Source organism: Falco cherrug, chromosome 14, assembly GCF_023634085.1.
Source record: "Falco cherrug isolate bFalChe1 chromosome 14, bFalChe1.pri, whole genome shotgun sequence".
NCBI classification, from domain to species: Eukaryota; Metazoa; Chordata; class Aves; order Falconiformes; family Falconidae; genus Falco; species Falco cherrug.
Genome location: NC_073710.1, coordinates 593,024 through 620,554, shown reverse-complemented (window position 1 = coordinate 620,554; position 27,531 = coordinate 593,024). Strand labels below are relative to the sequence as shown.

General features: G+C 56.9%; 1 protein-coding gene across 1 annotated transcript; it reads left to right on the top strand.

The window, feature by feature from the left end:
* On the top strand, nucleotides 1-13,706 carry SLC9A5 (solute carrier family 9 member A5). The gene is made up of 16 exons (XM_055726894.1): nucleotides 1-197; nucleotides 5,148-5,450; nucleotides 6,104-6,267; nucleotides 6,571-6,649; nucleotides 6,923-7,100; nucleotides 7,230-7,450; nucleotides 7,632-7,834; nucleotides 8,392-8,481; nucleotides 8,592-8,662; nucleotides 9,378-9,507; nucleotides 9,686-9,774; nucleotides 9,928-10,054; nucleotides 10,170-10,340; nucleotides 10,910-10,979; nucleotides 11,170-11,301; nucleotides 11,594-13,706. Exons 1-16 carry the CDS (start codon nucleotides 65-67, stop codon nucleotides 12,061-12,063), a joined length of 2,631 nt encoding a protein of 876 aa, XP_055582869.1. The 5' UTR covers nucleotides 1-64; the 3' UTR covers nucleotides 12,064-13,706.
* Nucleotides 13,707-27,531: the final 13,825 nt, after the last annotated feature.

Genomic DNA, 27,531 nt, shown 5'->3' with positions numbered 1-27,531 from the left:
GGGAGCGCGGGGAGCGGCGGGGAGCGGCGGGGACGGCGGGGAGCGGCGGGCACGGCGCGGGGCCATGCAGCCCCCGGCAGCCTCCCCCGGCCCCGCCGCCCCGGCGGGCGCCGAGCTGCTGCGGTGGCAGTGGCGGGAGGTGCAAGCGCCCTGCCTGGTGGCCGCCTGGATCCTGGTGGCCAGCCTGGCCAAGATCGGTGAGTGTCCCCTGCACCGTCCCCCGTCCCCCCCGCGGTCCCCCCGGCGCTCCGGGAGCAGCTGCGCCCATCCCCGGGGCCGGCAGGCTGGGCTGCGGCGTCCCCGGCGGGCGCAGGGGCATCGGAGGCGAGGGATGGCACTGCACACCGGGACACGGGTCACGGGGACAGATGGCCAGAACCTGGCTGGTCACCACCCTTAGCGGGGCTGCGGTGGCCAGGCACGACCCACGCCACATCCTCTGGCCCCGGCCGCGGGATGATGAGCAATGACAAGGTGGAAGGACAAGGCGGGGGCCCGGGCCCGTTTTCCCTGCGACGGCCGGGTGGGTGGGCGCGGGGCAGGGAGGGTCGGGGGGAGCAGAGGAGCTGAGCAGAGGTGCCCAGCAGGGTGCCCCGTGCCCCGGCAGCTGGCACAGCACATGCGTCAGCAGGGCTGGAAGCTGTTTGATCCCCCCAGCCCCGGGAAGGGCTCCGTGGTGCCGGTGTTGGGCAAGACGTGTCCCCGGCAGCCAGGGGACGGGCCTGCGCCCGCGGTCCCCTTGGGTGGGTCACTCCAGATGTGCACGGCCTGGGGCTGTCGTGCTCCCCAGCACAGGGCCACGCAGCCGGGGGGAGGCTCCGCCGCGAGAGGCTGCGTGGGAAGGTGCAAGGAGGATGTGTGCGAGCTGCCGCAGGGCTCTGCTCCCCGCTGGCACCTTGGGTGCTGGGGAGGGGGCACCCACGCATGGGTGCTGAGCAGGGTCGCCGGGGGGTTGCTCCCCCACAGTGCCCCTGCCTGCCGTTGTGGGCTCAGGGGACGAGATGGTGACCTTGAGGCAGCTTTCCTCCTTGGGGGCCCCACTGTGGGCACAGCCCTGGTGGCAGGGGTGCGGGCACCCTCATGGTTTAGAGCTGGCTCAAGAAATGTGGGTTTGGAGTTAGGCAGGGGAGTCTCCAAGCAGCTGGGGACCAGCAGCTCTTGGTACACAGGGAACAGCTACAGCCGTGACCACCAGCTGGCCTCTGCTTGTCCCAGGCATCTTGGAAACCACCACCACGGACTTCATGCTCCTGTCTTCCTTGCCTTCTCGCAAGGGACACCTAAAGCATCACGAGGAATGAATTAAAGAGTGTCGTGAGCTTAAAAATACAGCCCTCTGTCTGCAGCTGTGCCACCTCCAGCTGCCGAGTGCATCCCTCCTACCTGCAGAAGATCAGAGAGACGATTCCTTTCCCTGGCTCTTATTTTCTTCTTTCAAACGCCTCCCCAGAGCTGCTCCCTGCACGGGTTCCCCTTGACGCACTGCCCTCACCGCCTTTCCCTCTGCCCTGGCAGTGCCAGCAGGTGTGGTGGGGCCTGAGCTGGGCTCATTCCCAAGCCCCCAGCCCCACCACACTCTTCCAGGCCTGAGGTGAGATGATGGCCATTCTCCCTCTCCATTTGGGAGACACAACCCTGATGGCTGGGAGCTCTGGGCTGCCTGGCTTAGTGCATCCGATGGGTCCGATGGATACTCGGATCCCAGAGTGACACCCAGACCTGGGGCAGGGCTGCGGGAGCCCACTGGCAGGGATGTCCCTGGAGGTGGCACGTGCGGTCCCCAGGGTGCATGGGAGCCCACAGAGGAGCTGGAGCTGGGGCGGAGGATGCTGGGGTGCGGAAGGGGCAGCGCTGGCCGCGGCAGCCATGGACGCCGAGCGTAGGCTGGCGCAGAGGAGTTGTTGCAGTTGTGGCGCTGGGCTGCCAGCTCACAGCCCTGTGACTGCAGGGGAGGAAGCAGCCCCACGCCTGGGTGATGGGGAAATGACACTGCGGGCTCTGTTCTCGGAGGCGGTCATGATGCCGGGGTGCCCTGAGCCAGCAAACACCCGGGGCGGAGAAAGGCTGGCTTGGGTGTTGCCTTCCTGCACAGCAAGGCACCATCCGGGCTTTGCTGCTTTTTCCGTACTTGGTCAGAGCGCAGACCTGCTTGGACGGGATGTGGGGAAGAGGGAAGTGACGAGCATTGCCCCAAACATACTCCTCATCCACAGCTGCCCTGTGGGCAGGGGTTTGCCAGCAGGCAAATGTTTTTCCACCCAGTGGCATCCCCATGGGTGGCAACCCTCTCTTGTTACACCATCACCTCTGTCCCCAGCTGCCTGGGTCTCGGTTTAGGTGGTTTGCCATTTCCCAAGCACCAGAGGAGTGGAGCAGGTTTTGGCCCTGAATCCTCCCAATGGCAAATCCTGTATTATGGATGCCTTGAATGTGGATTATGGTTCTGAAGTTAACTCACATGTGGCTAAGTTACTGTTGCTGTGGGAACCTTTAATGCTGAAATCCTTGACTAGCGCGTGTAAAATTAGAGCTTGTTCCACCCGTCCCCGCTGGCTGCTCCCAGCAGCACAGAGCAGCTCCTGTGCTGTCATTTGCTTGGGAGGGTGGCAGCATCCACCCTCAGCCAAGGGAGTTTTGGGCAAGCAGGGTCTTTCCCATCGATGCTGCTCCCTTCTTTGCCCAAGTTTTTGGTTCAAGGGAATGAGTGATGGATGACAGCCAGAAGCAATGTCCTCATGTGCCCATAGCATGTCTGTGGATTGTCCTGGGTCTCTCCAGCTGGCCAGGACATATCTCCGCAGCACAGGGAGTGCAGATGGGTTGCCAGAGCAGGGACTGGGGATCTTGGCAATGCTCCCGAGTGTGCAGAAAGGGGCTAGATGCCTCATTCCCTTTTTGAAAACTTCAGAGCTTTGTTCCCGTGGGAGGGAAGTGGTTTCGCCGCCTGCCGCAGGCGCTGCGCGAGTGCTGTTCACCCACCGGCGCTGCCTTCACCAGGCTCAGGTGGGGCGAATGGGGCTCTGCTGTGGCTTTTGTGATCATTTAGCAGGAATTTGGCTGGGCTGGAGTTCAGCCAGCCCTTCTCCAGGCTGTGGGTTTGCTTGGAGGGCTGTAGTGTCTGTATTGCCACTGTCTCCGTGGCTGAACTGCAGCCCCTGGCAGTGAACGGAGGCAGCTGGGGGCGAGGGTGGATGCCCTGGGCTCTGTGGCTGGGCCGCTTGGTCACAGAGCTACAGCAGAGGGATGGCCCTGGGTGCTCTGCGGCTCTTCCCCCTGGAGGTGGTCGGTGATGGAGTTGCAGATCATGCCACCCCCGCGCTTGCCACTCTGCCCTTGCCAGCTGCAGCTTTGTTGCCGGTGCGTTATGGCAGGGGAGCAGTGCTGGCGCTCACCAGGATGGCGTGGACAGGGCTTACGGTGCCAAGGAGCAGCGCAGGTCACTGTGAAGGTCTCAACGAGAGGAAGAGGAGTCCTTAGCCTGTGTGGTTGGTGGTGGGCTCGAAGATGTGTCTAGTTAGGGACCAGATCTTTGACACTGAATTATCTTCTCTAATTCAGTGCTCAGCTGCAGCAAAGGAAAGCAAATCAGCTAAGAGGTGTTAGGAAAGGAGAAAGCAAGAACATCATGAGGCCACGATCTCAGTTCCCAGGGTGTCCGCATCTCAGGGGCACTGGGACCTGTTCCAGAAAGGACAAAGGACTGGGACAGGTTCAGAGGAGAGCAAGGGCATAGAGACATGGAAACCAATGAATGCAGCACTGCCCATTCCTGGGCTCCTCTCCAGGTCTATGCCACTGGAGACAGGACCCTGGGCTAGGCAGACCTTATGGTCTGTCCATGGGGGTTCTTAAGGAGCGAAGAAGCCGAGTGACCCAGGGTTGATGTGTGACCACAGCACAGCTTTCCTTCTGGTGGGATGACTTGGCACAAGCAATGGGCACCTTTAATCCAGCTAAAGGGCTTCAGGGACTGGGTTTGTTGGTGTTGGCAGCAGGGCTGGGCTTGCAGCCAAGTGGTGGCTCAGAGGCTGCCCTGATGTTCCTTGTACCTGCTGGGTGCTCAAGGACAGAGGTGTCTCTGGGAATACCTGGAAGGACCCACTCCCCAGGAGAAGGTTTCTTCGTGTGATGGCCAAGTCATACTACAGACCTGGGTGGGATGTCACAAGTGAAGGCAGCAGAACTCAGTGATGGGGGGGTGGGCAAAACTGCTGTGACCAACAGCCTTTCTCCAAGCACTGCCCTTTTGGGGTAGCGAAAATACAGCACCCTACACGAGGGAGGAGAAATCTGCAGGGATGGGGCATTGCTCACCTGGAAGCTGGAATGATTTGGGATTACAGAGAACACCCTGGCCTTGGGGACAAGGCTGCCTGGAGGAGCATATCCCCTGTGCTGGCTGGTGTGACATCCTGCTGGCTTGTGCCTGAGCTGCATGCTCACTGCCACATTGCTGATGGGTGAATACCAGGGCATACTCTGCTTGCTTTAAAAAAAGATATCCTGTTCCATGGCAGTTTAAGATTTGGTCCAAATCTTGCATGGAGTAAACTGATTATTCAAAGCACCTCTAAATCCATAGCTCTCGTGTGTCTGGTTTTTGCATGCAGGTAGGTTAGCCTGTGCTGAGGAAGCTTGTGCTCTGGCATGGAGACTGGCTTGTGCTGCAGTGGTTTGCATGCTGCTCCGTCTGCTTGCTCAGACGGCTGCAAACAAGGTCACCTCATCACCAGGGCTGAGCATCCTCGTCTCTGAGTGGGGTGACATGTCCCAGTGAACCAGGATGCCTTCGCTCGAACAGCAGCCAGCACTGCTTGTGACACTGTGGACGTGCTCGCTGGCTGCTTTTACACTTTTAAGTGCAGATACCAGAGGCCAAGAAAAGCAAAATGCCTGGCTGCTTGGCTTATTAGAGAGTGGATGAGGAGCAGAGGGAGGTCCCAAAGAGTCAGGGACCTGAAATCCTGGCCTGGGAGTTAGCTGGAAGGTCTTCTGTGCACACATGGCCACGAAGCAGCCTTAGGTGCTCCCTTGTCTTCCCCAGGGTCCACCATGCATCAGCCAACTCTTCTGTGGAGGCTGTGAATCTGGGATACCCTGTCCATGTGCCTGTTTGGCTGATGATCTCATTCTTCTTTTTCTTCTAGTTTTCCACCTGTCAAGGAAGGTGACATCCATTGTCCCAGAGAGCTGCCTTCTCATCCTGCTGGGCCTGGGCCTGGGTGGCATCGTGTTGGCCGTGGCAAAGAAAGCTGAGTACCAGCTGGAGCCCAACATGTTCTTCCTCTTCCTTCTGCCCCCCATCGTCCTAGACTCGGGCTATTTCATGCCCAGCCGGCTGTTCTTCGACAACATTGGTGCCATTCTCACCTATGCAGTGGTGGGCACGCTCTGGAACTCCTTCACCACTGGCACTGCGCTCTGGGGGCTGCATCGGGCCGGGCTCATGGGTGGGTGCACAGGACCACCCAGCTTGGACCACATCCCTAAAAGATGGGTTGGAGGTGCAAAGCATCCCCACATTCAGAGCCCACTGCCTGGCCCTGTCATGGATTCCCAGGAATTATAGCAGGAATGAGGTCCTGGCATCCTGGGAATGGTTCTCTGGCAGGACTGTCAAGTGTGCAGGACAAATGGGTCCTCTTGGCACTGGGCTGACTCATGTCTTTGCTATTTTTGTCGCCGACCTTGGCTAGCTTTGCTGGCTTGCTGCTGTGTTCCCTGTCCTCTGCTGGAGCCACTGGCCCTGGCCAGCGTTCTGAGCTCTCTTGAGCTCTGAGGAATTGCTTGATGCCAGGGATTGAGGTGCGGCTGCTGAGCCTCCTTTGGTACATACCTGCCAGCAGGGCAGCGATGCACCTGGGTGCCAAGAGGGACACGCAGGCTGTGCTCCCCTCATGTTGCAGCAAGGATGTGCTGAGCCCTGCTTCGCCTGGGGGACCCCAGAGGTCTGGGGGCACTCTCAGGCTCAGCCTGCTGCACTCCAACCTGGGATGCTGCAGCCAAGTCGCTGGGAGCAGATGAGGGACAGGCTTGTTTCAGCCTGGTGAGAGGAGCTCTGGGGCAGATGGTCTGCTTGAACTTGGTCCTTCTGTCCTAGCAGATCCAGGCGTCGAAGCTGGGCTGATGGATTTCCTGCTCTTCGGCAGCCTCATCTCCGCTGTGGATCCTGTGGCAGTGCTGGCTGTCTTCGAAGAGGTCCATGTAAATGAGACCCTCTTCATTATCGTGTTTGGCGAGTCTCTCCTGAATGATGCTGTCACTGTGGTGAGTTGCAGTTTGGGGGACCCTAATGTAGAGCCTGACATGGGCCAGGGGGCTGGAGTCCCCCAGGATGGGCAGAGGACGCAGGTGACATCCCCAAGCTGGGGGCAGACCCATGCCATGCTCTCTTGGTCTTTCCTCTCCTGGCCCTGGGGGACTGTGCCGGCTGGGATGAGCAGGTGACACAACCTGGCAGATTTGCGGCAAGTGATGCCTCTTCTGCAGGGTCCCTCGGGCCTGCAGGGGCTGCCCCTCTCAAGGCAGGGCAACACTCTGCCTTCCCCAAAGGATTTGCCTTGCCTGCAGGTGCTGTACAAGGTCTTCAACTCTTTTGTGGAGCTGGGCCCAGCGCACATCCATGCCACAGACTATGTGAAGGGGGTAGGTGAGTATGTGCCCCACCAGCCCCTCCGCCTTTTCCTCCGGTGTGGAAGTGGGCGGGGCACACATGGGTGCTGTCATACTGTGGGGTGGGCATTGAGCACCACGGCTCTGTCATCTCCATCCCAGTGGTCATGTGCTGGCTGTCGTCATAGGATGGCTCAGTGGGAACACAGGTGGGAGCACAGGGCTCGGCCAGCCCGGTGTGGTATGGCTGTGGGGCACAGGAGCTGGGCTCGCTTGCTTGTGGTGCAAATGAATCTTCTCCCCGCACCAGCATCCTTCTTCCTGGTGAGCCTGGGGGGCACAGCTGTGGGGCTGCTCTTCGCCTTCCTCCTGGCCCTGATCACGCGGTTCACCAAGCGTGTGCGCATCATCGAGCCACTCTTTGTCTTCCTCCTGGCCTACGTTGCATACCTTGCTGCCGAGATGGTCTCGCTTTCCTCCATCCTGGCGTGAGTACCAGAGTGTCCCTTGGGGGGTCTAGGAAATGGGGAGTGCAGTGCTGAGCAGCAAGAGGCAGCAAGCAGATCCACTCCTCATCCCACCATAGGGTCATGCCAGCTCCTTCTGCCCCTCTGCAGAGTCACCTTTTGTGGGATCTGCTGCAAGAAGTATGTGGAAGCCAATATCTCCCAGAAATCCCGCACCACGGTCAAGTACACCATGAAGACACTGGCTAGCAGCTCAGAGACCATTATCTTCATGTTTCTGGGCATCTCGGCTGTGGACACCTCCAAGTGGGCATGGGACACAGCACTGGTGCTGGGTACCCTGTTCTTTATCCTGCTCTTCAGAGCTGTGGGTCAGTCTGCCTTGCTGTACTTCTGGCTGATAGTACCCAGCCCTTTTCAGGCCAAAAAGTGGTATCCCCCAAGAAAGGCTGGGGCATGAGGCCAGCCACAGCTCCTGGCTGGTGTTTTGTCCCATGTCCAGGAGCAGGTAGGGCTCTGCCAGCATTCCGTCCTCTCCTCCTTCTTTGCTAGGTGTTGTCCTCCAGACCTACGTGCTCAACCGCTTCCGCCTCATCCCCCTGGACAGGATCGATCAGGTGGTCATGTCATATGGTGGCCTCCGCGGAGCCGTGGCTTTCGCCCTGGTCATCCTTCTGGACAGGACAAAGGTGAAAGCCAAGGACTACTTTGTGGCAACGACCATCGTGGTGGTGTTCTTCACTGTCATTGTGCAGGTGAGGATGGCCAGTGTGCCCTCCTCCTGTGCCACCTTCTGGCCCCAGAGCTGGCCTGGGGTGCAAGTACCTTTTTGCCAGTGACCTTTGGTCCTCAGTGCATCCTGGCACCCCATCCATCACCAGACTGGTGTGTAGGACCACTGCAGTGACTGTTGTGATGATGGGACTGTGGCCCATGTTGTTTCCCCATTGGCCCCTTGTTCTGGGATGGGCTCCAAGAGCAGCGATGGCATGTGCCTGGCCAGGCCATTCTCTTTACACAGCTGCTGATGGCCCCCGGCTCTGGGTCTCCTGCACCCCAGGAAGGGGAGCCCATGGGGTGGATAGGTGCGAGCCTAGGGGAAGGGGGACTGGGAGGGTACAACATGGTCACTGCCTGCCAGGACGCAGGACCATTGCCCAGGTCCTGACTGCAGGGGGTCGGGTTGGTAGGGGCATGCACGGTTGGCACAGCTGCTGTCCCCGGTCACTTCGTGCTGCTTTTGCTCCCCGTGCCCCAGCCATGCACCCTCTCGCCCTCCCAGTCTTTCCCTTGCCTTCTCCTGCTGTTCCAGGGCCTCACCATCAAACCCCTGGTGACATGGCTGAAGGTGAAACGCAGTGACCATCACAAGCCCACGCTGAATGAGGAGCTGCATGAGCACGTAGGTGCTGGTGCTGGAACTGGGGGCTGGGTAAGGGTGATGCACAGCCTTGGCACCCCTGGGGCACCCACAGCCTTGCTACTGCTCTCACCCTCTTCTCCTCGCTCAAGGCCTTTGACCACATCCTGGCAGCGGTGGAGGACATCGTGGGGCACCATGGCTACCATTACTGGCGGGACAAGTGAGTGTCTTAGCCAGGATCCTCTGCCAGCCATCAGGTGGATGGGGGACACATGCCAGCCATGGGGATATTGCAGGGTCCCCGCTGGATGACACCCCTGCTGCAGGCAGAGCAGCAGGACCAGGAAGGCTGTATGTCTGTGTGTCAGTCCATCTGGAAGGGGACCATCTGGCTGCTGTTGCGCAGCGGACCAAGGTCCCAAAAGCATCCCAGAGAGAGGTTGGGCAGGTGTGGTTGGGGGTGCTGGGGGAGCTGTCATTGCTTGCCCATGCCAGCACTGCTGGAGGGCTGTGGCATGTCCATGGTGGTGTTGATGGCTCTGTGTCTCCCCATGGATGGAGCTGCTCCGAGCGCTGAGGGGGGAACAGCCCTGTTAAAGCCTGGGCAGTGTTTATCTGCAGCACGGTGACAGGAAAAGGATGCAAAGAGCCTGTTTCCTGGAGGGGAAGCACTCCAGCGGGGCAGCCACACCGGTCCCAGTCCCGCTCCCATCCCATCACCTCCAACAGACCCGCTGGTCTCTGGCTTCCCCTTGGGCAGAGACAAAGGGTCATTGTGTCCCTCCTACTGTCCCTGGCAGCGTCTCCCTGAGGAACAGCCAGGTCCTGCATGCCCAGCCCGCTTCCGCCGTGCTTTGGACACTCAGCCTTGCGTGGGTCCCTGGCCACGGTACCCTGTTGGGAGTTAAACCACCTGTGTTTTCGTCTCGTGGCAGGTGGGAACAGTTCGACAAGAAGTACCTGAGCCAGGTCCTGATGCGGAAATCTGCCTACAGGCTGCGGGACGAGATCTGGGATGTCTACTACAAGCTGAACATCCGTGATGCTATCAGCTTCGTTGACCAGGTAGGGGCACATGGTGGGGACTGGGTGGCAGGATGGCCCTGACAGGAGCTGGCTGGCTGGGGTGGTGGCCCCCCACCATGTATGGCCACACATGTACCCTCTGGCCAGGCAGTGGGGACCCCCCAGCCCAGCTGGGTTCTGGTCGCCCTGATGCCAGCCTTGCCCTTCCACATCCCAGGGTGGCCATGTGCTCTCGGCTGCCAAGCTGGCGCTGCCTTCCATGCCCAGCCGCACATCCATGTCAGAGTCATCGGTCACAAACCTCCTGTGAGTACAAGCGTTCCTCCGAGCCCCTGGGCAGACCTCACTGGACTCCCCATGGCTGCCCTTTTCCCTGGGGGTGGGTTGTGCTGGGGCTGGCAGGGGGCTGGCAGGATGCAGGCATGGGGTTCAGCCCCACCATCTCCATCTCCTCGCCAGGAGGGAGAGCGGGAGCGGCGCATGCCTGGACCTGCAGGTGATCGACACGGTGCGGAGCCGCCGGGACAAGGAGGATGCTGCCATGCACCATGTGCTGCGAGGGAGCCTCTACAAGCCCCGCCGGCGGGTGAGCCCTCCCTGGCCGTGGTGTGCGGCTGACCCCGAGGGTAGCAGCACTTGCAAGAGGATGCTCTGTGGGGCCAGCTGCTCACCCTGTGTCTCTTTGCCTCTCCCTCGGCCAGTACAAGGCCAGCTACAGCCGTCACTTCATCTCTCCAGATACACAAGAGCGCCAAGATAAAGAAGTCTTCCGGCAGAACATGAAGAGGCGTCTGGAGACCTTCAAGTCAACAAAGCACAATGTCTGCTCCTCCAAGAACAAGGCCAGGCTGAAAGAAAAGGGCAGGAAAAAGGCAAGCGTTCCCCAGCCTCCTGCTCCTTTCCTAGTTCTGAGATTTGGCCTCCCACAGGATGCAGGCAGTGAGGTCCTGTGGGGTGTAGGTGAGGTGCTGCAGGGCATTGGCAGCTCCAGAGCCAGCGGGGAAAGCAGCTCATCTCGTCACAGTTCTGTGTATGCCCTGTGAGCATGCAGGTGTCGCATGCCCTTGTGTGCCCCCCATGCCAGCACTGCTGTGGGGTGGTTCTTCCCTGGGCAAAGCAGTCCCAAGCCCCAGAGGACCCCCACGTTTGTTTTCCAAGAGCACTCAGCATAATGCAGGTCCAGGTTCAGAAGCATGGCATTGAGCCTTAAATTGAGCCTTAAGTGTCTTCTCTCATTTGGAGGCTTTTGCATGGCAGTGGAGCTCTTTGTTGTAGGGCCATGAAAGCACGATGCCTAAGGACTAGGAACCACTGACTGCCAGCTGCCATCTAGCTGGGGTGGGAATCTGTGTCCCTGGGGTCACCCTGGCTTGCAGGTCCCCTGGGTTGGGGTTAGGGGTTTGCATGGGGCAGGTCCCAGCTGGTCCCTCTTCCTTCACAGAAGAACATCTCTTTAACCAAAGAGACACCCAATGGGAAGACGCACAGAAACATCCCCTGGCAGGAGGCGGGTAAGGCCGGTGGCAGGTGACTTTTTCAGGTCCTGGCAAGGTGGGATGGGAGCAGTGTGTCTTCCCACTGCCAGCTGAGTGGCATGTCAGCACCCGGGTTGTGCTAGCACCAAGTCCTTCTTCCATGGGTGCAGTCCTTCCCCCACAGGGTAGCCCATCCTTCAAACCAACTCCATCCATCTGGCTGCAGCTCCTGTCCTGGTGATGGTCAGTTCAGAGGAGGAGGAGAGCGATAGCTCGGAGACAGAGAGAGAGGATGACGAAGGGATTGTGTTCATCGCTCGAGCCACCGATGAGGTTCTGCAGGGAAAGACAGCTCCTGGTAGGCACCAATGGTCCCATGCAAGGGCAGCTGCCATTGGGTAGCTTGTCCTTCCTCCACCTGGGGAGCCAAGTTGCCTTGGCCTGGGCAAAGCCAAAGTCAGCAGAGCATGAATGGGAGAATCACTGCTCTCTGTGGCTCTGGAGGCAGGGCAGAGCCTCCCCAGTGGCTCCTGCTTCCCTGGGCTAGCTGGCCATTCGATAGTGGTTGGTTCTGCAATGTTTGCAGGGCCCAGGAAGAGAGCAAGAGCTGTGCAAGATGCCTCTCACTGTCCCTTCTTCTGCATCCCCAGGCAGCCTGGACGTCTGCCCCAGCCCCTGCATCATCCCACCATCGCCCACCTTGGCAGAGAAGGAGCTTCCATGGAAAGGAGACCAGGCTGATCTGGCTGTTTATGTCTCCTCGGAGACCACCAAAATCGTGCCAGTGGATATGCAGAAGGCGTGGAACCAAAGCATCTCCTCCCTGGAGAGCATCGCTTCCCCCCCAGGCATCGAGAGCGGACCTCAGCACCGGAGATTTGCCTGCCCTGTGCTGGAGGAGCAACCCCAGTCTGCGAGCCAGGCGATGCCAGAGCAGAGCTCCTGCTTCCAGTTCCCCAGCCACATCTCTAAGAGCGGCCGGTCGCAGAGTGACAGCGGCCCCGATGGTGCTGAGCAGCAGGAGCTGCAGCCTTTGATGGCCACAGAGGAGCAGGGCAGGGTGCTGCCCCCCACCGCAGAGCCCAGGTGGCTGATGTTCAACAGAGCGAGCCACCTCTGAGGCACACTGTGGATGGGGAAGGGGCTAGGGGCTGCGACCGAACTGTGACCTGCTGACCGCTCTGCTGTCTTGCATTGTAAAGCTTGTGTGTGTCTCCATAAACGCCAGGAGCAACAGGAGAACCCAGTAGTCCTCCTGGAGCTGCACTCCAAGGTGGGCTTTGGCTATGCACCTAGTGATGCAAAACTGGTTGATAGTTGGACTTTGTGCTGCAGCAGCAGGTACCAGCCCCATCCACCCACGGAAGCACAGACCCAAACTTCGTTCTTCCTCTGTGGTCCCTACACATTTCTGAAGCTGGGAGACCAGAAATGTTCCTCCCAGGGCTGGGATCCCAATCAGACTTGATCCCATCAGGGCTGTGCTGCCCTGAGGTGCAGGGGTGCTGGCTAATGGGCTGTGGCTCGTGAGTGTAGGAGCATGAGCTGATCTCCAGCCTTGCTGTGAGTAGGAGACCTCCGGGGAGAGGGCTGGGAGTGGCATCCAGTGCATGAGAGCCCATCCACACCCACCGGCCGAGCCGTTGACTTCAAGGCTACAGTGCTAGTTCCTCACAGCATGCACAGAGCTCAGCCAGGAGGCCCCCTGCCACGGCAGCTCTGCGTTCCCCAGGTTATGGAAGTACCACAGAGGCAAGGCCGTGACCTTCTCAGGACTGGGAGCAGCGCTCCTGGGGTTTGGCTCCACCAGGAGCCAGACTGGTGAACCTGTACGCACAGGGACTGCTCTAGCAGCCAACCTGCTGTGCCAGCCTCACACCTGTTGTCTGGATGTGTTCCTGATTAGCTGAGGTGTTCAGCTTTCTGGCTTTGCTAGGAGGTGGCTGCCCTGCACAGCACCCTTGGCATTCATCCTGCCCATATCCCAGTCCCTCCAGTTGCCTGGGGCCCATTGGCTGGGAGGGCTGGTCATGGTGCAAGGAGTGGAGCGAGCAGCAGGTATGAATGTACATCAGGAACAGAGGTGATGGGTGAGAGCTGAGTGCATCTTCAAAGGTCTGTCCCCATCACCTGCCTCCCAGCCACCCCTGGTCCCTCCTGAGAGGGTGGTGGGACCCAGTGACAATGGCCCACACAGTGAATTTGTCCTGCTATGACCCCAAGGGCCAAGAATTGCTCCCTGAGAACGGCTCAGTACACAAGAGCTCAGCATGGCAGCTGGCCACTGGCAATGCAGGAGGGTTGGGGATGCTCCTCTTAGGGAGGAATGGGGACTCAGTGTATTAATCCCCCAAAGCAGGTAAATAACTGTTCCAGCTATGTGGGCATGGTGAGACAGCAGGTGTCAAGGGGACACTTACATGCACCAGGTGAGTGAGCCCATTGTGGGGCCAGTGAGCTGGTGGCACCCCCGGTACTGTCAGCCAGGCTCTGCAAAGGCCGTTCTGCTCTGTAACTGTTTCACCAGATGAGCATGAGACTTTTAAAAGGTTTTTATATAGTTTTGCATTTCTGGTATGCCTTATTCTGGATTTGATTTCTGATATTGGGCCATACTAAATCTCTAGCTGGGTCAGTGTTTTCCTTAGCCTTGGGCACCACAAATGACTCAAGACTTAATATCTTATTTGCAAGAATATTGTTTTAATGTGAAAATATATGCAGAGTATTTTGTAATGTTCAATAAATCGGAGTTGGAGCAGGTGTTGCAGTCTGGTCTGCTTCTGGGAACCTCTGCAGCTCCTGGTTCTTGCAGCTCCTGGTTGGTTCTCCCTCACAGGCACCACGTCCCTGTGCCTCTCTTCTTCTCCACCCAAGGCCACAGCCCCCCCTCTCAGACTCAACGTGCCTAACTGGATTTCCTAGTTTCGATAATATTTGTGGAAAATATGAAATTCTTTCCAAAGAGAAGCTTGCCTGCAGCCATCATTAGGCCATGCCACAGGGAGCAGCCAGCAGAGGCCAGCAGGGATCTGAGACCTGGCTGCCCGGTGTCGTGGCTGCCTGCAAGGCAGCAGAGTGCTGGGAGCCTAGATCTTCCCGTGGCCCTGCTTCCTCTCTCTTTGCCAAAAATATGGTTCAAAAAGGTCTGTTTCAGGGTCTTCTGGATCACAGGAATCTCCTTGCATCTGTGTGTACTGGCTTTGCTCTTCCTTCAGTCTGCTGGCCCCACTCCTAAAGGAGACTCAGTGTGGTTCCCTTGACTCACAAGATGGATGTTTGGCTTGTATTCAACCTGGCATCTACCACCACCCCTAGGTCCTTTTTGGCAGGTCTCTATACAGCTCCTAGCCTTGAGTCCCAGTGGAAGCTCTTGTTCCTCCCGGCACTCCCCATCTGCCCTACGTCCTACCAGCTAGCAATGCTGTCCAAGCCATGCTCTGTGTGCCGGACCTCAGTGCCAGCATCTCCTGCAGACACAATCACCTTGGCAGTGCAGCAGGTCATGTGGGCCAGGTTGTCTTCCTGGAAGTGGTGGATCTGTGTAATACAGATCCTCAGAGGAGGAAAAGCAAATGTCTCTGCTTTGGGAAGCGCTGGGGCTAGTTGCTGCTCTCACATGGCTCTCTAAGCTTAGCAGCTAATGTGTGTGCAGGCTCTTCATGCCACCAGCGAGCAGCTTGGAGCCTCCTCTTCACACCCTGGACCCCAGCCATGTTGTGGCCATGGATGGTGGCTCCTACTCCACCTTTCCCCACAGGGTTTTATCAGTATTTATTCTCGTACTCTCTGTATTTCACTTTACAGGGAGAGATAGCAGGCAGCATCCTGCCTGCACAGGACTGCTCTGATCCTTCCAGCACAGCAGAGAGCTGTCTTTTTCAGCCTAAAAATACTAAAGTGCTTCAGTGTAAAAACACAAGAACTGAGCCAAACCATGAACACATGTGCCTAAACCTCTGCTTCTCCAGGGCAGAGTAAGGCACAACCAAAGGAGCTGCTTGTCAGGCTGTAACCCAGAACGTACAACCCTCTGACTGTTATTATAAGCAACCCCATCCCAGGAGCTGCCTGACTAGCGCAGACCCATCATTTTGCACGCAGGCTTCTCCTTAGAAAAGCCTGCCATTAGATCTGCATGTTTTTTCCACAGTGATTTACTTTTTCCAGTGCTCAGCTCCTCCAGTCTCTTCATGGTACCAGAACTTGTGAAGTCAGCAGGGATGTAAGCAGCTCTGGTTACAGGGCATCAGCTGGATGGAAGAGCCAAGCTGTGGGCGATGAGTTGGTGTTGGCCATCTCCAAAGTCAGCTAAGTAGCAGTGTTGCACAGTCATCTTAAAATGACCACCTTGCCATTGGACAATGCATGTTGGAACATCATGTAAATTCTAGGCTGGAAGGGGCTCAGGAGGTCTACAGTCCAACCCTAGCTCCATGTGGGGCTGGTGGCAAAGCTAGAGCAAGGTAGCTCAGATCCCTGTCCTGTTGGGTATGGAGGGTCCCCAAGGATGGACGTGTCACCACCTCCCTGTTCCAGAGCTGCACCACAACTGCACTAGTCTTGCGCAGAATGATTTTCTCCTTATGCCCAGCAAGCATGTCCCCTGGTGCAGTTTGTCCCTGTTGCCTCTTGTTCTTCCAAGTGTGTCTCTCAGAACAATTGGGCTCTGGTTTCTCTGTGACCCCTCATAGGTAGCTCCCTTCTTTGCCTTGTCTTCCTAAAGTTGGTTCTCTCTGACATATACATATGCATATACATATTTCTGGGGAGCCCCAGATTGGAGCTAGTACCCAGCTGTGTCTCACAGGTACAAAGCCAAGAGGAATAATAATTCCCTTGAACCTGTCAGCTTCATGTTCTCCACTGCAGCAAAGGTGCTGTTGACTCACAGGCAACCTTGTGTGATTTTTCATTCTGCTCTATTTCTAGGGCATTTCTGATGTCCTCGTGTGATGTTTTCACGATGGCCTTATACAGGCACAAGCAGTGGGAAGCTAGTGAATGGGGTCTCAGCTTCTCACCTCTCACGTGGCCCCAGCAAGTGCAAAGCACGGCAGAGGCTTTGGCCATGCTCACATTTGCATACAGAAAGCAGGAAGGCAAATGCAGGAGAATTCAGGAGGGGTGGTCACTCTGTATCTGGTACACACATTTTGGAGGCATGGTCTGTTCTTTGCTCCTTCCTGCTCCTGTCCATCTGTTCAGGTACCCATCTCACTTGGATACAAATGCCTTCCCACCATTTGCAGCCATCCCTGCTTTCGCTGGAAGCCTCCTCTGCCTGCTGGTGAAGGGAATGATTCATTTTCACTCTGGCATTACCTCTGAAGGTGTGGATGCCAGCCCTGGCCCAGGTCTGCCCCACTGCGCTGGCTGATGAAGTCACAGAGAAATTGCTCAGCTGAGCTGTCTGGGGCCATAGAGCGGGTGGCTGGTGATGGAGCCGGGATCAGTCGGCAGCTAGGGTGGATAATGAGGAACAGATTTGCGCTGGGCAGTGGTTCCCATGCTACGTTCCAGGGCAGAGTGGCTGGGATGGGAGAGCCTTTGTGCTTTGCGCTGCGTCCCTCCGGTGCGTGTCGAGCCAGTCTCTTGGCTCAGCTGTGTCTCCTTGCCGTTCACTGGTGGTGAGTGTCCCTGGGCCCCCCCCAGAGCCGGGGACCCTCTCCAGTGGCTGTGCCACCCGCCAGGCTGCAGGGCTGGCCAGGAGGCTTTCCCCACACCCCGGCTGCACAGCGGAACAAGCTGCAGCGTGGACTGGCTGGGAACAGACCAGAGCAGTGGGATCTTTAGGTCAGCAGCAGCTGGGTGGGGTGATCCACACCCCCCTTCGTGGTTCAGATTTTCCTGCTTTTGCCTGGAAGAGCAAACGTGGCTGTGGGACTCCATGCTCTGGAGGACTGTATGGCCAGACTGCAGCTCCCGGGGATGGATGTCAACATAGTGAGAGCTTTGATTTTACAAGTACCCCAGATCCTAGAGTTGTGATCTTCCCTGCAGCCGAACAGAATGATTCATCACAGCCACAGGGAAGGCAAAGATCCCTGAAGAAGCTGCCTGGGCTCCTCTCACCTCACCTTCTCCTGGCATCTGCTGCCACGCAGCCAGGCTGCCCTAAAGGTAAATGTAACCTGTGGCGGGTTAGTTGGAGAGGGAGGATGCTGAGGACACTCTGGGGAGGTAGCCACCAGTCCAGTTGGTCTGGTCTACACAAGACCACAGGTTGTCCTGAGCCTGTGGGCAGCCCAAAAAGAAGGACTTGGAAAGGCCGTGGGGTACTGGTAGAGACCAGACTGTGGAAGGTGTTTGTGCTTTCCTCTCTCGCAGTGATGCGGGGCAATTCGCTGCCTTGTGCACAAGCTTAGCCTCCTGGAGCCCAGCTAAGCCCATACTGTTGGAGATCCCGCTAAAGCTTTGCTTTGGCTCCTTGGCTGCCTGGGGGGAAGCTGTTTTCTGGGCTGTGCACACACTTGGGGCCTCGCCGTGCGTGGGTCCCCAGCAGCTTTGGTGCTCTCAGGCTCTCACAGGCAGATGGATGGATCATGGGGTGAGAGCTGCTGTGAGAGCCCTCCCCTAGGCATGGCTGGCGCCAGGACCACCTGAGCATCACTCTTTCAGGGATCACCCCCTCAGGATTTCTCCTGGACACTTAAGGTCTGGCCTGCTTTCTCAGAAAGCCCCATCTCCCAGGGCCAGGGTGTTCTCTTGTTTACCACATACGTGCACGTAGATACACATATTTTCAGCAGACACCCCCACCCTCTCCTGTTTATGCATAAAGCTGGCAAAGGCCTCAGAAAGGTACTCCAGAAAGATGGGGGGGGATAGGAAAACAACTGGGGCCAAGAACTACGATGCTTGCACAGGCTGTGGCGCGGGGCTGGCTGAAGGGAGCCGGCCAGCTTCACCTGGCGTTTGCTGGGCGAGCAGGCTGGCCGGGCTAATGCCACAGGGCAAATCCATGCCCCCTGCCAGGCTTGCGCTGACCTTTGTGTTCTCCTGCTGGGGAGCAGACAGAATTGTTTTGTTTGATTTCCACCAACACCACCCCCACACCCCCCCTTAGCAAAAATAGCTTTTGAAGCAAACAGGAAATTACAGACTAAAGAGTGCAATAGTGAGAAAATTCTAGCAGCTGCCTGGTTGTGCTGGCATTTGTCCACAAATCCTGCTCCAGGTGAGGTGTCGCTTGACCGCAGGCAACCAAATTGCCCCGGAGGGCCAGCAGGCGGGGGGACCGTGCCCCCCTCGGCCTCGGGTAGCCCCGGGCCGGCTGCCTTGGGAGCGGGGCAGGGGGCGCACACACCGCGGAGGCTGCCGCTCGCAGGCTTTGCGGGGCGGAGGGGCCGCCGTGCCCGTGCCGCTGCGGGGCTGCACCCGGCGGAGCCCCGGCCCGGCCGCCCGTTACCCCGGGCCGTGCCTGAGGCAGCGGGGAGCCCGCACGGCGCCACCGCCAGGTGTCGCCCTGCGCCGAGGCCTCGCCCCGGGCCGGTGGGGCTGGCACCGCGAGCGGCGCCAAGGGCCCCGCGTTTCCACGAAGGGGTGGTCCTAAGGGGAATAAAATAATATATATCTATATATACATATATAGATATATATGGTAGTTTGTGGTGCCGGTGTGGCAGGGGAGCTGCTCACCCCATGCACGGCTGCGCTGTGCAGGCTGGTGCTCCCAGTGAGCCTCCGGCCAGAGCTTCCCCCCCCCAGGTGCCTTCATCTCACCCAGCAGCAGGGGCTGCCTTGGCCGGGGCAAAGAATGACCCAAACCCCAAAGTTTTTTTTAAAGAAACAAAGGAACCCTACAGCAAACCCCACGCAGCTGGCCCTGTGTGGGCTCGGAGGCGGTGAGGGGGCTGCGGCCGGGGCTCAGGGGGCTGGTTCTGCTGGGCGCTGGATGCCCTGTGCCGCCAGGAACACCTGGGGTCGGGTGCCTGGTGAGGATACTCCGGGGACAGCTGGAATATCAACTCTACGACTCTTGACCTGCTCATCCCACTTACTTCCAAGCTCCTTTGGAGGCACGTGGCCCCAAACAACAGGGACAATATGGGTCCTACATGGATGCTAGAGAGGTCTAAGCCTCCCGGTCCTTTCCCACGGCTGCCCTGCAGCTGGCCTGACCCTGCCGCTCCTTGGTCTGGGGGCAAGATCCCCCTGCAAGGAGGAGGAGAACACAGCAGTGATGGAAGAAGGCCAAGCGAGAGCAAGGCAGCAGACACCGATGACAGGAGGCATGAGCCCTCTGCCCTCACCTGCCTGAAGAGGAAACTGCTCATCTCCTTTAGGAGACACATTGTTATTGCTGCTGGTGGGATTAAATCATGCTATTTCCTGCTGGTGCTCTCCAGCCCTGGTGCCGTGGAGAGGAGGTGCCCATCCCAGCTGGCACCACGCTCACAGTGTGCCTGTTGGGTACTCCTGCTTGGTGCAGGGTCCTCTCCCTCCAACCTGCACTGGGAACAAAGGGTCCCTGGTACCGGACCCATGATCCACACCACACCACCTCCTCCAGGAACCCGCTGTGCTGTGTCGCACCCTCTCTGTGTTCCTGCCTGGCACCCTTGCTGTAGACATTCCCTGAGGTTCACTCCTCTAATTGCCAGCTATGGATGTTGTGTGGCAGACTGCTCCTATCGTCATCAAACCAGCCCTTCCCAGCAGCATCTGAGAATGCTTCCCATCACCTCCTGTGCTCTGGATCTGCAGTCAGCAGACTTGGCTTCAGATGCCCCTGGGGAGAAGACCCTGACCCCAAACTGCTGTTTGTCTGCTGCAGAGTGACTGGAACCTCAGCCTGGAGCCTTGCAGAACTGCTTTGTTGAGACTGAGATGGAGGAACCAGACCTTTCCCCACTGTTACCAGCAGGGCAAGGCTAGAGGGGGGCAAAGCCAGTCTTTCCTGTACCAGGGGAGACCATCACTCAGCTCTAAGCAGGTTGCCATTCCCCTGCTAGAACTACCAGCAGGATTAAGAGTACTTTGACAAGTACCTGGAGGACCCACAGTGAGACTGCCCAAGTTCAGTGGGAAACACAGCCCAGCTGTTACATGCAATGTGAGATCTGGTCCCAGGGAACACCCACACAGCTGTAAAAAGCACTGATTGCATGCCTGCAGCTGGAGCTGCACCTTGGGGCTATTGCTCTGCCCCAGTGAGTGCTGAGTTAACCCAGCTGCTTCTCTGTCTGCCTGATCTGGAGGAGCAAACTTCAGGCAGGTGAGAGCTTTCCTTCTCTCTGGAGAGACTCTGCCATGGGAGAATGGTTTGCAGGATCTGCTGGGATCTGCTGGGCACAGGCTCTGCAAGTGCTGGCTGTAAGTGTGGGGTTTGAGAGGGGCTGGGTGGGGGCTTGGCAAACATGCACCCAAGTGCAATAGCAGTCCTGGGGGTTGGAGCTCCTGGAGCAGAGTGAAGGAGGTGCTGGGGCCCCTGGCTCCTACCCCTAGGTGCTGGTCCTGGCTCTGCGGGCTGTGGGGCAGAAACTGCAGCCGGTGGTCCAAGGGGAGGTCCTTATTCCCCTGGAGCAGGGCGGTTAGAACTCTCAGCCCTCCCCCCTAGCAGGACATAGTTGGATTTAACCTGCTTTTGGGAAGAGAAGAGATGGTCTCCAGCTCAGAAGTGTGTCCCAGCCCTTGTCTGGTAATGGCTGGCACTTAATACCTACTCGAGGTGTCCACTGAGGGCTGTATCTGCTTCTTTTGCTGTGGGCTGGGCAAGTGTCTTGTGGGTGCTGGCTGCTCAAGTGTGAGCTGGGCACAGAGCAGTGACACAAATGGGGGGCTCCTGGTGGTGCAGAGGCATGGAGGGAGGGTGTCTGTCTGTCATCGCAACCATGCTCTGTCAAGCAGGCCTGGAGAGAAGAGAGGGCCCTGGTAGTTGCAACTGAGGATGGTATTTGCCGCAGCTGTAAGACCCTGTTCTCCTTGTCTCCTATGTCTGTGGGAGAGGAGCTGGGGAGGTGGCTGCCAGGCTGGGGCAGGAAGGGTGTAGGTGCCCACTGGCACGTCTAGCTTGGAGGTGAGTGTGCTGTCTTGGAGAGCATGGTAAACGTGCTGCAGGGACTAAATAGCATGCAGCATCACTGCCAGTGGGGAAGGTAAACAGGTGAATGACTTATGCCATTAAATATGTGGGAACTGGAAAGAGACAGGTCGGTTTTAGGCTGCTCTTCAGAGAAAGACAATCTGGTCTTCTGTTCAGAGACAGTGGTGAGTTTTGAAGCAGCAGTCCTGAAACCACAGCTGGATTTCTAAGGCAAGAGCACTTTGTCTTCAGGAAAGGCAGGCAGTGCCTAAACTCCAGGGAGACAAACAAGCAGCTCCTCTTAAAGGATTTAAGCTCTCTTAACTGGGTCTGCATCCACAGAGGCATGCCCCTGCCTGGCTCTGTGTCCTACAGGTCTCTGTTCCAGGCTCTCAGCGGGTTTGATGTCTTCTCTCCAGAATGGTTGCATCCTGCCAACCAGTGCACCTGCCTAGTGCTTGGAGCACTGGGATGCTGAGGCCCACACCCAAGCAGGGGAGTCCACTGCAGGGGGGAAACATCTCGGGGTGTGTGTGTGCTGTAGAGAAAATGTGCCTATTGGGAGGGTGCCTGATGGGGGCAGGAGACCTGGTTTCCGTCCAAGCCCTGCTCCTACCTGTACTGGCTGCATTCATAACTTTCACATAAGGAGAAGTCTCTGGAGGAGGCTTTTGTAGGGGTGTTAACCCGGGAGTGGTGTGCAGCGTGGCTGCTTCACAAGGCCTGGGGGGGGGCAGGGCAGGGCACCTGTGTCCCCCCAGAACAGCCTAGTTACAGAAGCCCAAAGCTGCTCAGCCTGAGACAAGTGTCTTGGGTGTATGCAGAAGCAGGTCTTCATCCTAGTGCTGGGCTGTTGCTGAGCCACGACCCTGGACACTTGGAGATGCCTGGAGCAGGCACTAGACTAGCAAGTGCTCTGCATGTATTGAGTCTAGCTGGCTTGTCTGGGAAGACACTGTGTGGCACAACCTTTGAAGACACTATGTGTCATCAAGGTGTGCCTTCACATCTGTGCAGAGAGGCTGTAAGGCTGGCATTCCTCCGACTGGACTGTTTCCCTGTGGGACTACACATGATAAGCTTGCCACATGCAAGTTCCCCGCCCCCCCCCCCCCCCAGCCCATGGTATTAGGGAGCCCAAGGTTGGGCTCTTTTTAACCCCAACACATGGGTATTCTGAGAGCACTAAGTGGGACCTTCCTGACTTCTGTACCTATAAAACATCTCCTGCAAAGCCTCCTGATAGTTAACTGCACACCAGGTTTGCACGTGGCCTTGAAACAACATCTTGAAGTGTAGCTGGAGACCTAGTAATTGAGTTGCTTCTGTTCCTTCAAATGGTGAGCGTGACCAGCTGTTGTTATGTAGTCTCTCTTCCAGTCCTTCTGGGAAATCACACCACGATTATATTTCTGGCTTAAGAAATTTTTTCCCTAATCAGACTGGGCCTCACAAAGAGGTTGCCACTTAGTGGTAATTACTTGCTTTAGAAGCCGAATGTCTCCTGAGGATTGCAAATAGGGGATTATCAAATTAATTAGTTAAACCAAGATGTGCTTTTGTAAAGCCACGGCCTGCTTTCCTTGTGATCTGAAATGACGGTTTCAATATTATTAAACTGCATACAACCCACTCTTGCCTCCCTAATGGGAAGAGAACTAACTTTCCTGAAACATTGTTGGTGCAAAGGGCTGCTTGCAGCTCCACTTGCTGCAGCACTTGTTGCTTTTCTTTGGCAAAGCCTGTTTCAAGCAAACATCACTGGTCTTAAGCACCTGCTTGTGCTGAGTGGGGTCTAACGCTGCTTCTTGGTGGCTTCCCATGTTTTCATAGACTGCCAAGTGGGAGGGTAATGAGGTTCACAGTGGCTATATTGGTGAGATTATAATCTATCTTTCCTGAACCTGTACTTTCGGGGCACAGCTTAACCCATGGGACGTCTGCATAGCCATGTGTGTGGACATGGGAGCTGGTGGAGAGCCCCAGTCTGGTGATGAGGAGATGCCTAGAAGTGAATTCGGAGGCATCCATCGATCAGTGGGTTAGCAGGGGCTGTGTGCTCTGGAGTGCTGCTCTGCCACACCCAGGCTCTCCCTTCCCTCCACAGTCCCTATGGCCACAGGAGCTTCCCAGTGCTGTGCTGAGGACCACACCAGTGATAGTGCTAAGCTAACATGGAGCGCATAAGGGTGTTTTCCTAAGAGCTCTTGGCACTGTAGCGCAGTCGTGTAGCTAGCATGCATATTGCACAACTTCCCCCAGGTCAAAAGATGTCTTTATCTGACATCTAAAACATCTGTCTTGTGTTTCTTCCAGCACAGCTGAGTCCTATTTGTGAAAGTATTGAGCTTTCCCTGGTTTGCACAACAGAACTCTGCTAGTCTTGACTCCAAGGCAGAGGTCCTTTGTCTGCCTTCTACCTCTCTCTGCCCGCACCCTCTCCCAGCTCTTGCGAGGCTCTAGGTTACCATACTGCTTCAGCAGGCACTTGAGAAATACTGCAGCTCCAGAAACCAGATTCAGCAAAGGGGAAGGGGACAGGGGCAAAGAGCTGAGGGGCTGAAGTTACAACCCTGAAGTTTTCAGAACAGTTTGTGTACTGACCCCTCTCCCATCTTATCCTCTTTCAACTCTAGGGAGGCTTCACAGCCTTCAGACTTTGGCTCTGCATCCTTCCTGATGTCAGCGTTTGTTGCCTTTTGCCATATTTCACCTCTGGGACGGGTTGTGCTTAGCAGTTCTCAGCTGCCACCACAGGCAGGTGCCAGAGCGGTTCCCTCGGTGTAAAACTGCCCATCAGTCCACGCAGAGGAGCTGGGTCTGCTGGATGGGGAGCTGGAGCACCCAGATCTCTACCAGCAGAGCTGGATGATGGCAGTCTTTTGCAGTGGCTTCAGCAATTAAACCAACCCTGAGGAAAGCACAGGCCTCATAAAGAGCGAGGAGCTGCTCCTGCGAGAAGACAGTGTGAGACTGTGCTGGGGAACAAGCGCAGCATTGTTGTCAGCCTCAGTCAAGAGGGGCTTTTTAACACCCACTGAAGTGCTGGCTACAGCTGTCTCCCATGTGCCTGTGTGGGAAATGGATCTACAATGCAGGACAGAAGGAAAAGGCCACTTAAAAAATTTTTTTTTTCTTTGAAAGCTATGTTAAGATCCAGCCATGATAAACAGCAGTGCGATGTTCCCCTCAGCACAGTGCTGTGGCACAGGCAATCATGTCACTGCCTCTGACTGGGACAGGGCTGAGCTGAACTCGGGCTCTTCAGCCCGGAAATACTTAATGGGGGATGCGCTCCTGAGCTTTCAGCACAGATAGAAAAGGGGGGAGGTGCGAGGTTGGGCTCTAAGATGCTTTTGTGTCAGACAACCCATTCCCCCTCTGCTTCCAAAAATGTATACCTACAGCCACTGACTTGCCTGCATCATCTTGTGTGATGGTGGCTTGGGAACTTGTGGAGAGCTTTCAGTTGTCATCTCCACAACTGAGCTGGCTGCTGCACTGCAAAAAGCCTGTGTTATGTAGTTTGGGTAGGACCTGGATAGCGAGTGTTGGCTGTAAGGTGTGGGGAGCACTTGGCTCTGTCCCTGGTCACAGAGATGGAAAATGTGTTTGTACAGTGCCCTCATCATCTGTTTATGGGGATGCTGCAAATTCCTACACCAGCTCCTGAAAGTGCTGCTCTTCTCTTTCTGGCCCTCAAAGAGCTGGAATTAGGTGGCTTGGCAATGTCTTACCTGCTGACTCGGAACTAAAGGAGATGGCAACCTTGTGCTCCCAGGCCTGTGCAAGCCACCTGAAGGGGTGAGGAAAGCCAAACGCTTCTCTCGCCCTGGAGCTGCTACCAGAGGTCTGGGCGCAGGAGACCTGGCTGGTTCAGTAACAGCATGGGAGCAAGTTCTCTGCTCCAATCCCTGTATCCCTATGGGCTCTCAGGTTGCCCCAACCCTACCTGGGTCTGCATGGCCTGGGGAGCACGCGTCTCTGCTCCAAAAGGTTTGGTAGCTCCCGGCTTGTGCAGTAGCCCTACGGCAGCAGCCTGTGGGACCCCTGCAGCCCCACAGCAGGCTTTCAATCAGACTGTACACAACTGTCTGGGGCTTTGGCCTGCTGCTGGAGTAGCCCTGAAGAGCGTCATCTCAGTACACAGGCTGCTGGCAGCCAGACTGCTTGGAAGGCTTCAGATCTCTACTCAGAGGCTGGACCCCCTTCAGACCTCAGGGTAAGTGCAGAGACTTGTTTGCTGAATAAAAATAGTCATGTGCAAGGATTTGGGTTAGCCCTAGGCAGCTGTGGCCTCCTGAAAGGAAACCTGCTGCAGTTGAAGAAACAGCAGGCAGATTTCCGTAAACACCTGGACATGAGAGGTGTGGTGAATCCCTTCTACCTCCTTTTACCCTGTGGTGGGGGGCCACGTCTCCAACAGAAATAGCTCAGCACCTCTGGTAGCGCGCAGCTGGCCGCAAAAAGCCTTGTGCTGTGTGCCTGCTGGCGGGCCATTGCTCTTGGTGCTCCCTTTCTTGAAGGGTGGCAGTCCATAGGGAGACTCCCAGCACCTGCCCGAGGATGTTGTAAAGATGTAGCCATGTGTGTGGGCTGGGAGATGTGTTTAGGAAACAGATGAAGGGCGCTACTTTGCAAGTGTAGCCTTGTGCAGATGGTGAAATCTCTGGTCTGAGACTCTGCTGGGAGGGTAGGCCAAGTTCTTCATCTTCCTGCTGTGAATATGAGGGGGAAAGAAAGGCTCTCCTGCATCCACAGACAAGATCACATATTCTTTTAGTTGTTGCAGTTGACAGCAACTAGGTAGAGTCTGTGCTGCATTGCTAATACCCTTTGCATTGGCAGGGATGCTCTCCTTCCCAGATTGGGATTACCAGATGATCTCACCTGACATGGGCTGGAGGTTCTCACTGCTATGGTGCACTGCAGGCAGTGCCCTGCTGCGGCAGGGAGAAGGTGACTAGCTGTTAGAGGCTGTGGGGGAGCCTCAGCAAGCAATGGCTCTTGGAAAGACAAGCACAGAACAGTGAGGCAGCAGCTCAGCCCTGGCGCACTGTCAATGTCTCATCCCTTTTACGAGGGGCATCTCTTTCTGCTTAAGGGAAGCAAACTGCAGCCCTGCAGGAACTGCCATCCATCCTGCTGCCCATATGAAACACAACAGCACGTCAAGCAGCTGGTGTATCGAATGGCTGGCTTTGGAACTGCTCAGCCCCTTGTTTGCTGGTTATGTCTGAACACATGCCAAGAGGCCATCGTGTGCAATGGGTTTTAGGACCAACTGTTGGCAGTTCTCCCTGGGAGATGATTATCTGAAGGTGTTCTTGAGCTGGACCGGCCCATGTGGGCCCTGCTGCTGGCCCTGTGGAGCAGGGCTTGGGTAGGCTGCAGGGGCCTGCCCCTTGAGCCAAGGGAGAAGAGGTGCTTGGTAGTGGTCGCGCCAGCTTCAGCAGGCAAGTACCCTGCACTCCTCTGCTGACCTTGTGCATGTGGGGGATGTCTTCCTCCTGTTCCAGATCCTCATGTCCTGCCTGAGTCACCCTTCCTCTTGGGATGGACTTGTTTGTGTGGCCTCTCCCAAAAGGGGGCACAGCCAAGTGCCAGCACCATGTCGTCTTTGATGGAGGGTGAGACCCCACCAAGGCTGCTGAGACCACATGCTGCTTGGCCAAGGCTGGGGAGGCAGCTCGTGGTCCCAGCCCCTACTGCCAGGCCCTGCACCTCATGCCCAGGGCTGCGAGGCTTCGCCTGTGTGTCGCTTCCCGCCCCGCTTCCGTTACATAGAGCCTTGGTGTGTCAGTAGATCCTGGGATGCCCTGCGGCACCTGCCTCTCCCCTCCTTCTCTGCCTTTGTGGCTCTGCCCTTTCCTGTTGTCACTTCTGTAGGCTGCTGCCCGCCTGTTTGGTGACCTTCCTCCACTACTCCCACTGCTTGGGCAGTATTTTGGCCCCTGGCCATCTCAAACAATTAATGGAGGGGTGGAGAAATTTGCCATGTTAAATTACTTCCTCCTTTGGGAGGGGTTGAGGTCTCCACATCTCTCGCCTGATACCAATGCAGTTTGTTGCTGTTGCCTGAAGCAGTCACTGCCTCTCTGTTTTCCTTCCAGAAGTTAGAAAAACAATATTTCAGAGTACTTTTTTTTTTTTTTTTTTTTAATTTCTCAGTGTTTTGCTTAACCTACAGCGCTGCCTCAGGATCTTGCGGAGTGCAGAAACTTCTCTGGACTTAGAGAAAACCAAGCCAAGAGGAGGCGGGTGGAGGATTTTGCTGGAAACCTCTTTGGGAAGCTGGAGACCTTCTCGGGATGCCTGCTGTGGGCTTGTTCTCCTCTAGCAGCTCTTCAGATCTTCCCGGGCAAAGGCAGCTCCCTGCCACGAAGCATCTGCATTAAGCAGGTCTGTGCAGAGGGCCAGGCGCTCTGAGGGACGCAGATAGCTGCGATGCTGTAACAAGCAGCCTGTGATCGTTGCTGGCTCTGCCTGCGTCCGTAAGGTCCCGGCAGGGCTGGGGAACGCAGCACCCTGCACTCACTGTGCCCCTCTGCCGTCCAGCGC

Coding starts and splice junctions, on each gene's coding strand:
- SLC9A5 (XM_055726894.1), top strand. CDS start 65: ATGCAGCCCCCGGCAGCCTCCCCCGGCCCCGCCGCCCCGGCGGGCGCC. Junction 198..5,147: donor GGCCAGCCTGGCCAAGATCG/GTGAGTGTCCCC, acceptor TTTTTCTTCTAG/TTTTCCACCTGTCAAGGAAG. Junction 5,451..6,103: donor GCATCGGGCCGGGCTCATGG/GTGGGTGCACAG, acceptor CTGTCCTAGCAG/ATCCAGGCGTCGAAGCTGGG.